The 10,000-nt window shown below is 42.5% G+C and overlaps 1 protein-coding gene across 3 annotated transcripts in view; it reads left to right on the top strand.

Annotated features, from left to right (window-relative positions):
* Positions 1 to 10,000, top strand: part of LOC128600310 (histone deacetylase 9-B) — a 52,859-nt gene that overhangs the window by 498 nt on the left and 42,361 nt on the right. For 2 of the 3 annotated variants that reach the window (XM_053612675.1, XM_053612674.1), the window contains exon 1: positions 9,825 to 9,968. In XM_053612675.1, the coding sequence (XP_053468650.1) occupies positions 9,869 to 9,968 (100 nt within the window). In that variant the 5' untranslated portion in view covers positions 9,825 to 9,868. Of the gene's footprint in view, positions 1 to 1,815; positions 1,896 to 9,824; positions 9,969 to 10,000 lie in introns of those variants that run through there. The other variant, XM_053612676.1, reaches the window with a different exon arrangement.

Genomic DNA, 10,000 nt, shown 5'->3' with positions numbered 1-10,000 from the left:
TGAGGAATGACAGGCAGGACAGGAGCATCATGTCATCTCAGACAGACTTTAACCGGAGTTGAACCCTTTGCCGTGTGCACGCGCGTCAATAAAATTCGGTTAATTATTACAAACAACAACAAGTACAAGAACAACAACAATAGCAATGTTTTTTTTTTTAGGGTTTAACCATGGAACAAATCCGCCTTTTTCCTCCACCAGTCTTCTAGTCGAATGGGATATACTTAAACCGTATTACACGGTTCTTTATTTCCGTATTCTCACATGCAAGTTCAAATATGTTGCTGCTTTCATTTAAAATACATAACAACATAAAAAAAAATCCCTCTACGTTGGCTGTTTACCGAGCATCTCTTCCGTTTAGTTTCTGCAGGGGAAACGGCGCGCGCTAAAAATAGCCCGAGCGCTCGAGCGGACGCACCGATATAGCATGCGGCAGTTTGAGAAATCCCCATGATTACCAGTTTCTCGCTTTGGTTTTGCGCACGAACCTGTTTAAACCCAACCTGTAATCTATTTAAACCTTGCATGCTTTGGTGGTTTTAATATATTTTGGGTTACACGAAGCACATCAGTGTAGAGCGAGCCGTTTTTCTAAAGATTGGTCAGTGCCGTAGAAAAAAAAACCGTGCAAAAGCAACACCTCATCTAGTACTATGATGATCTTATATATCACATGCTTTTGCATTATTTCTAAACTTCAGTGTAGTGTTTACGCTTCTGTCAGGTGAATAGCAAATGCAAAGTAGGCGTGAATAAAAGCATGCTGAAGAGATGCATCAACAGGTGTGCGCGTGCTATGTGATGATTCCTTTTCATACATGTGCATTAGGTGTAACTGCATCCAGGTGCAGATCCTAAGGGGCATAAAATAGGAGATTTTTTAAAAAAAGACTAGGCATGATGTTGAAAATAAAACTGAAAATGAAAATAAATATGGATGCCGAGTCAGAAAATGGCTTTGTATCATCTAATAGTAATATAGATATGCCTTTGATTATGATCTGTAAAGATTTAAATTGATCACTACTGCATAACATTGTTATTACATTCTTAACAAAATATTTGCTTCCATTAGCCAATCCAAACGTGAAGTGGGTATGAATGAGTGCACTCTGAGAAGAGTTGTATCAATAGGTGTGCATGTTATGTGATTATTCATTCATTTTCCTACTTTTGCACTGGATATAACTTGTCCCTCAGTGGAGGAGTGAACTTCCAGCCTCAATCCGGACCACAGAATCTGTCACTATCTTCAAAAAACAGCCAAAGACCCACCTCTTCCGTGAGCATGTAACTAACCCCTAAAACGCCTACGTTATCCTAAAAAAACCCCCCAAAACAACAAAAAAACCACCTACTCTGGCTCTTACACCTCTACTCTGCGCACTTTGCTTTGCTAGAACTCAATTAAAAGATCTTGTATAGTAGTACTACTTGTATTGTTCTCCGCTTGATGTATTGCTGTGCTTGTATTTCCTCATTTGGAAGTCGCTTTGGATAAAAGCGTCTGCTAAATGAATAAATGTAAACGTAAATGTAAACTGCATCCAGAAGTTTGTCGCTGACTTGGGTTAAAAGTCAGTGCGTGGAATAAACCGGAAGTGCTTGATGTTGAACATGAAATTGGAAAAGAAGATCAATATGTATGTCTAGCAACACAATTGCTGTGTAATAGTCATCCAGTAATAGTTACGACTTTGCTAATAATTTCTGACATCAGAACCTTAGAGATTTAACCAGCACCTGAGCACATGCAGGGTTTGTATAGATTTGTGAATGGGGTGTGCATATGTGTATGTGTTCATTTCCCAGGTGTTCGTTTGCCAGTCTGGCGCTCCAGGAATCGTCCCCTCGTATACATGCTGTTGACATGGGCTCCCCTGAGCACCCAGGTAATACCTGCGTTATACATTCTGTATGCTGTTTAGTCCCTGTTATCACGAGCACTCGTTTCAGGTGCGCTGCATCTTTAGGGCCAGCGTAAGTCAGCGTAGCAGGCTGCCGGAGACCTCCCGTGGGCAGGCGGAGAGTGGAGGGATATATTTATCCGCTGCTCTCCACATGCCCGAGGCCCTCCTGCGCTTCTTGGCAGAGGAAGGCGAGCAGATGGAGACCCTACTGGCAGGTGGCTACTTTCATCAGACCAGCGCAGACGCTCTCTCACTCTCATTTTCACTCTCGCTCTCATTCTCATGAATACCTGGCATCGGGATGTACAACAGGTTGATTTTTGTTGATTTTTTTTTTCTTTCTGTACCATGTTTTTCTGCAATTTTATTAAAAAAAAATAAATTCTCTAGGATTTGGTGTTCAGAGCTGAGGTTAGTTTTGTAGCTGTGTAGACACTAACCATTACACAAAGGGAGGAAACTGATCATAAATAACCTCTCCCTGAGGCTCTAGCATGCTCCATGTCATATATAACACCATCACATAGTAAGCAGGCCAAGCAGTTTTGAAAATGATTTGTCATACAAGCAATTGCACCACCGTACAAACATGCCATCGGAGAACCATTTTAGGTTACACAAAGAACCTTTTACTCTCAAGTTCTTGGTATCAATGTCAATACCAATACACTGCTCTGAAGAACCTATAATGAAACATAAAGAACATCCAAAGAGCCATACAGCTCTACTCAAGAACCCTATACAATGAAAAATAGTTCTTGACAAGAAGATGGTTCTTTGTAGAACCGATGGTGCTCTAAAGAACCACTGAAGAACCTTTCTTTTTAAGTGTTACCTATTTACCTGTAGGTAAATTGCAAAAGTAGCAAATCTCGACAGCAAATCAGAAAACATAAAGAGTAGGTCTTTACTGAACATTATTCTTTATTTGTGTATATTTTTTAAGGGCAGTCACATGATGTTACTTTAGATACATGGCGTTAATATGAGTAAGCGAATGCAAAAACTGCACAAAAAGGCCTGAATCTAGCTCAGAAAGTTGTGGCATTGGAAAAGGGAGACACATTGTTGTTGCATGGAAAACAAGGTCACTGTGGTGTGTGTGCATTTCTGATTTGCAGTAAATGCAATTAACCTTTTTTTATCATCACCTGGTAAGGACATTATCCACGCCATAATCCCCTTTTCCCTCTCCGAATCTTTACAATATATCCATCCATCCATCCATCTTCTATACCGCTTATCCTTCTTCAGGGTCCCAGGGAGCATTGGGCACAAGGCGGGGTACACCCTGGACAGGGTGCCAATCCATCGCAGGGCACAATCACATACACACTCACACACCCATTCATACACTACGGACACTTTGGACATGCCAATCAGCCTACCATGCATGTCGTTGGACTGGGGGAGGAAACCGGAGTAGCCGGAGGAAACCCCCGCAGCACGGGGAGAACATGCAAACTCCACACACACAGGGCCCCGGTGGGAATTGAGCCTTCAACCCTGGAGGTGTGAGGCGAATATGCTAACCTCTAAGCCACCGTGCGCCCCCTTTACAATATATCTTTAAACAGAAATGGTTCTGTTCTGTACATTATAGGCACATTGTCTGCACTCACATTTTCCCCTTTGTTTGCCATAGCCAAAGTGCGTGTGGAAACCGATTACATTTAATTCTGACTGTTTGTTTTGAAACAAGATCTCAGCATCTGCAGACTATTTTTAAACTAGTCCTAAAAAACCGCCACCTGCAGACTGGCTTTTTCCACCCACAACCTTGTTCCAAATCGAGCCCAATTTGGCGTAGAAACCATGACCCTGGCAACCCTACTTATCGGTTTTGTGTTAATGCCGATGTGTTTCTAAATTTATTGTTGCTATTTTGGTTTTGTTGTCACGTTGAAATTGTTGATGTGTCTTGGGTTCGTTAATGTGTTTTGCGCTTACAGGCCACCGTAGACGAATGACATGAATATAGGTATAACACCTGTTACCAGTTTTTACCTATTACAAGAGGGGTTGAATGTTGTTTTTTTTTTTTAATTATTGAAATGCTCCACTGAGAAAACAATGTAGGCATAATCACGTGTTAAAAGCTTCCTGTAGGATTACGTCTTAAAAAAAGAAAAAGATAAAAGGATGAGAGCAGATGCAGCAAAGAGCATCAAATTACTGGTTGTGTCAGTGTAATACCCAATACTTAACATTATAGCTATAATACTGAGAATTACTTAAAAAGCACTCCAGGTCTCATCATCATATTGTGGTGTCGACATGATGTGGGCCTTGAACTATGTTAACCCCACATGAAACACAAAACCCAGATGTTCCAGTGTTCTCGCTTTGTTTATGAGATATTTGAATTTCATACTAGACATGTCAAACGGAAAAATCAGTGAGTTGACCGTTTTAAGGTGGAACATCATTCTGCGTGTTTGAATGATGTCAGCATTAAAAACTTTTTACCATTTAAGATGGAAGAGTTCTCGTCTAAGGGGGCTAGAAGGGTGGAAGCTTGTTACATTCCTGACTTCATAGACAACACATACAGATACAGACACGCACACACTAATCTGTAAAACTGGGAAGGAACAAATCCCAACAGACCTCCACCCAAAAGCTTCCTGCTTACAAGATACTTGGGTTTTGACGTATAGTAATAGCACATTGCTTTTGCTCCTTTGGCTTGTTTTGCACTGCAGGAGTTTCAGCCTGATTTTGCTCTTACAGACAAAAAAAAAATGACACACGGTAAAAGAATTCATTGGTCGTGAGTCGAGTTCAGCAGTCTTAGAACACATACGATGTGTTTACCTGCGGCCGATTCAGTGCCGCTGCAATCAAACACAACCTCTGACAAAGTTCTGGTAGTGTCAGATATTGTTTTATCAAAATCTCAGACTGAGTGCTGCCACGACGATGGTCTAAAAGCCACAAATAGGAGGACGGCATAGAATTATACTAAACTCACAGGAAACTACAAATATGGTAGTGGTGAAAACGGATGGCAAAAACGTAAACAAAACCTGCTAATGGAAAGAAGAAATACTTATTACCTCAGACTTACTTTGAAGAACTCACACTGTCTGTCTGTCATTAGAGATTCATCATTGTATAGTTTGTATGATTTTGTCAGGAATGTATTAAGACCATCTCTTACAGTATGACAAGTAATAATAGTAAAAGACAGACTAAGACTGGCTTAAAGCAAATTTGCACAATAGAGTAAGATATTCCTCATGCACTATTGTCCATTGGTCCAAAGGGGGCGCTGTTGATTTGAGAGCAGGAGAGAGAGAGAGAGAGACTGTGTGTCAGTGTTGTGCTCATCAGCCGTGATTGATTGCTGAAGGTTGCACTGGTTGGCCTGCTGTTCTTTGAGCATTAAGCCATGACCGACTCGCTATGTTGAAGATTGTGCAGATGGCTAATGCTCTTCTGAAATGTGGGCTGTTTTTGAGCACAAGTGTATGTGCACGTGTGCGTATTCATACCAGTGGGTGAGGCATTGGTTACACATGGTTGTTTCTCCCAGCTCGTATCTGGATTGTGATCAAGATTATAAGATAGCTTAGTCATAAGTTTTTAAATGGGTTCAAGCTAAACACTCTAGAACTTGACAATCCAAGTAAGAAATAAGTATCAGTGAAATGTGTGTGACTTTATTTAATTGAGAAACTTTAGATTTGTTAAGACTTCAGATCAACTCTTTGAAGATATCAACTATCTGGGTTCTGTCCAGGTTGTGGAACAGTGACCCAAGTCTTATCTTGCACAGCTTTGCGAAGAGTATGCTAATCCTGTCTACATATGCGTCGCGGATTTGGAGAAGGTATATGATCACGTTCCGTGACGTTTGTTGTGGGGGGAACTGCTAGAGGATGGGTATCTGCATCGCTTCTGCGTGTGATCCGTTCTCTGTGAGAGTTGTGACTGCGTTCGCTTAAGTCCAAATCGTTTTAAGGTGGGAGTCGGACTCAAAAGGCAAAAGTGGGTCTTCTTGACACACAGGGTCTTCCTGTACAGGATATTAAGAAGCAGCTAAGGTTGGAGAGATGTTAAGTATAGCTGGTCCAGAGGTAACATCCTTGTTATTCGCAAGAGATGTTCTTTTGGTGTGCATTCAAACATGCACTTGAATGTTCTGCTCTTGAGTCTGAAGTGGCTGCGATGAAAATCAGCACCTCCAAACCCAAGGTCATGGTTTTCTCCGTGAAAAAAGACTGGGATGCTCCCTTCAGATGGAAGGATGGAAAAAGAGAATGCAAGACTGACAAATGGATCGGATCGACGACAGTATTACAGTCACTGTATCAATCTGTAGTGGTGAAGCAGGAGCGCACTTTGCAGATAAAGCATCTACGTTCCTGTTCTTACTTATGAGATGTGGGTAGTGACTGAAGAATAAAGTCGTGTGTCCAGGTGCTGGAAATGAGGTTCCTCTGCAGGGTTGTTGGGCTTTTTTCCTCTGTGATAGGGTGAAAACCTGGACAATCTGGGAGAGGCTCGGAGTAGAGCCACTGATCCTCCAAATTGAGAACAGCTAAGGGAGGTGGTTTGGGCACCTTAAATTGATGCATCCTGGTCGTCTTCCAGTAAAGCTGGATCAAGCCTACAGGACGGAGAAAATGACAGGCAGACCCAGCGATTGGGTTGGAGAGATTATATCTCACACTTGGCTTGGGAATGTCTTGGGATCTCCCAAAAGAAGCTGGAATGTTTGGCTGGGCATAGAGAAATGTGAAATGACCTTCTCACCTTTCTGCCACCATGAGCTGGAAAATGAATGAATGAATGAATGAATGAGAAATGTAGGCATGTAGTTAGAAGAAAGTAGAGATTTTTCTTTTGAAAAGCATTGCGAGAAAGAAAAACTCAGCTAAAGTACAGACACTTCAAAAGCCGGTTTGAATATAGTAACAAAGTAATTGTACAGCCATCTCGCCAAGCCACAACTGACAACCAAAACACATCCTTCGTCTAAGCTTTGAGAATTTAACGGACTTAATACAAACGTGCATTTTTAAATATATATATATATATATATGTGGCGGTTTTATGTCGCATCTTTTCATGCCTTCTGACATGGCCTGAATGATTGGATAGAAATAGATCTCTGGTGCATTTACACCGGTATCTTTACGTGGTTAATCCCTGTCTGTACTGAACTTTGTCAAGAGTCTGATGTGTGCTTTTTTTCAGCCTTATTGTTGTGTCCATTTTTAAACTAGTCTTCTTTCACCTTGGGGAAAAGTTTTTGTCAGGAACAGGGCCATGCACATGACCTATTTTTGCAGCAGTGCCTGTTTTGTCTGGAGAGGAAAACCTAATAGCAGGAGGTTTGTGTGTGTGTGTGTGTGTGTGTGTGTGTGTGTGTGTGTGTGTGTGAGAGAGAGAGAGAGAGAGAGAGAGAGAGAGCGAGAGAAAGAAACCTAGGTTTCACTGGCGGTATTGTCAACTGGATGAGGCTGTATCTGGGGAACTCCTCACAAAAAAAAAAAAACTAAGTCGTGATGCCACTTTGGCCAACAATAGCAGCAGTGTAAACCTGTTGCTTGCAGGAGTTTCTCCTGGGGATATGGTCCGTCTCTGCTGCACACACACAGCTTTTCCTTTCTTTAATTCATCCAGGGGACTTCTGACGTCTGCGTAATTTGGGCGTTTTCCAAAACGGTCTTCTGGAAATCTTTCTACTGGTCTTACAGCTCTGTCTAGCAATCATAGTTTTTAGGAGAATCGCCCTGCTGTCGTGACGTGGCGAACACGTCTATCACCTGATCACACGCAAAAGGACATCCTGTTACTGCTGGAGCTTTGCAAAATGACCAAGGGACAGTGATCTATGTATGTTTGAGTGTTGTGTACCATGGTGGTGTGTGCGTTTTGTTTAGTCTTTCTGTTTAGCCGGGTCTGTCGTAAATAAAGTCTGGACATAACTCGACGGAAACGTGCTATTTGCCGAACGTGGAGGAAACACACACGTTCCCAAGGTGCGGCAAAGGTTTTGCTCCAACCACAAACTGCCTGTTCATTTTTAGCAGGCTATTTTTGTCCCGTTTTATGCATTACAGGAGATGGACCAGGTCAAGTCATTTGAAAATGGAACGGCAGGTTTAGAAGCAAGCTCATGTCTCGTGGTGAAACCTTTTTAAACATAGACGTTCCACGTTACAGTACGCCTTTAAAGATGCAGTGTTTCTAGACATGCAATAATCATATACAGTGCATAGCTCCGGACATACTGTGATACACATTACTGCCCTGAAGTGGTTCTTGTTGGTTTATTTTAGGCCTCTGTTTACATTTTTATGGCCTGGAAATGAGCTCAGCCACTGGCTGGAACAGAGCAATTCATCTTTGCCCCCATTTTCTTATAAGACAAGTCACAGGGTCATGTGAAGTTTCAGCAGAATGACTGGGGGAAGGGGAAGGCTTGTCAGGTTTTTTTTAAATTCCAATTGCAGCTAATTTTGCACGTAGCAGAGGGTGCTAAAATTACAGACGGCTCCTTTAAGCAACATGTCAAGGTTGTAAAAAATAGCTTTCATGCATTATGCGAATCTTTATTGTACCTTCATTTCATTCCTCAAGTCATTGTGATTTTATAAGTCTTGCAGATGGATGTGACAGCTACTGATCCAGTTAAAAGAGGCGGTAGCGTTTGCAATGACTTGCATTGTAATGTATGCATGTTTTTGTGATTGGAAACAAACTAGGTTTTAAAAAATCAGATACTCCAGACACCGCTGCATTAAACTGTATGCATTCTGGGCTTCAGTTTGAAAGATGCGATGTCTTGTTCCTGGAAGTAGTGCTTCAGGTTTTGTTTGTGCCACTAAAGGAGTGGTATGTAATTTATAGAGCCCTCTGCTGGCTGTGAGGTGAAATGCAACTCCACTAAAAACACTACAACGACTTCCATTACGACTTCCATTACCCACTTCCTCTGTTAAACCTAGATACGCCGCATGAATTTGCTCCCTTTTTGAGAAAATGGGTGGAGTTGAGCAGCTCGGATGGATGGATAGGGTGGAGCTTACTTCCAGTGAATATATAAAAAAAATGTACGTAGTACACTTAGTAACAAGCCAGCTCCATTGCATTGCAATATTGCAATTTGCAGTTATTCTGGGCAGGCTTTGTAACGATCACATTATTACAGGCGTCAAAGAAGCACCTAAAGATTACACACTGCGTCTTCAGCAGGATGGATAATCGAAACAGAAAGAGGACTGACTGGTAATAAAGACAAGAGCAGCATGTTTATTAGTCCTCATAATAAATAATGTGGAGAAAGGCTGACGAAATAACAGATCTCCTGGTGTTTGAAGACATGAAAGTGGGGGGGGGGAGTTTAAGTGCAAATAAAGGAGAACGATAAGGGAAGACTGAGAGGAGGAGATAAAGAGGAACCAGGGAGCTGGGGGAGAAGGATGAAGGCAGACAGCTGTGTTTTTGTGTTGCTATTTTAAGCGTCTAGCCGCTGCTCCACTCCCCTGGTTTGGCCCAGCCTATTTCTGTCCTGGGCCGGCCCTGCTGCTATTCCTGCCACCTGGGAGCGAGAGAGCAAGAGAGAGAGAGAGAGAGAGAGAGAAGGGGGGGGGAACTGCTGTACATTCACATGGTGATAATAGGAAGAGCGAGAGACAGAGGAGGTGGAAGACAGATAGTTTTGTAGAGATCGAGAGATAGTCAGAGTGTGACAGGCGGCGCTTCGGGGTGAATCTCTGAAGCTGGGGGGAAAAAAGAGCGCAAACAGTGCAGTCGTTTTCTTCCTCGCCAGTCAGTCGGTCAGCTGAAAGACTCAGAACAGGCTGGCCTTTTTTTGCAGCGAGTAAAAAGACTGAAAAAGGACAGGAGGAGGAAAAGGGATACGAGTGTCCCCGCTGTGAGACTGGTGGGATTTGGTGAGGATTGGTTGCTGGGGTACAGGGCTCGTCTCGGCATTCAGTATGCTGCAGACTATTTATGAGAGCGAGTCCCGCATCCCTGCCGAGTGGCTCAGGAACCTCCTGGATACACACAGCATCTCCAGCAGTGTGATTGGCTCAGGTACCTCTCTCTCTCTCTCTCTCTCTCTCTCT

This window comes from Ictalurus furcatus, chromosome 24, assembly GCF_023375685.1.
Source record: "Ictalurus furcatus strain D&B chromosome 24, Billie_1.0, whole genome shotgun sequence".
NCBI lineage: Eukaryota > Metazoa > Chordata > Actinopteri > Siluriformes > Ictaluridae > Ictalurus > Ictalurus furcatus.
Note: the sequence above shows the minus strand (reverse complement) of the source record. Positions and strands in the feature narration are given on the sequence as shown.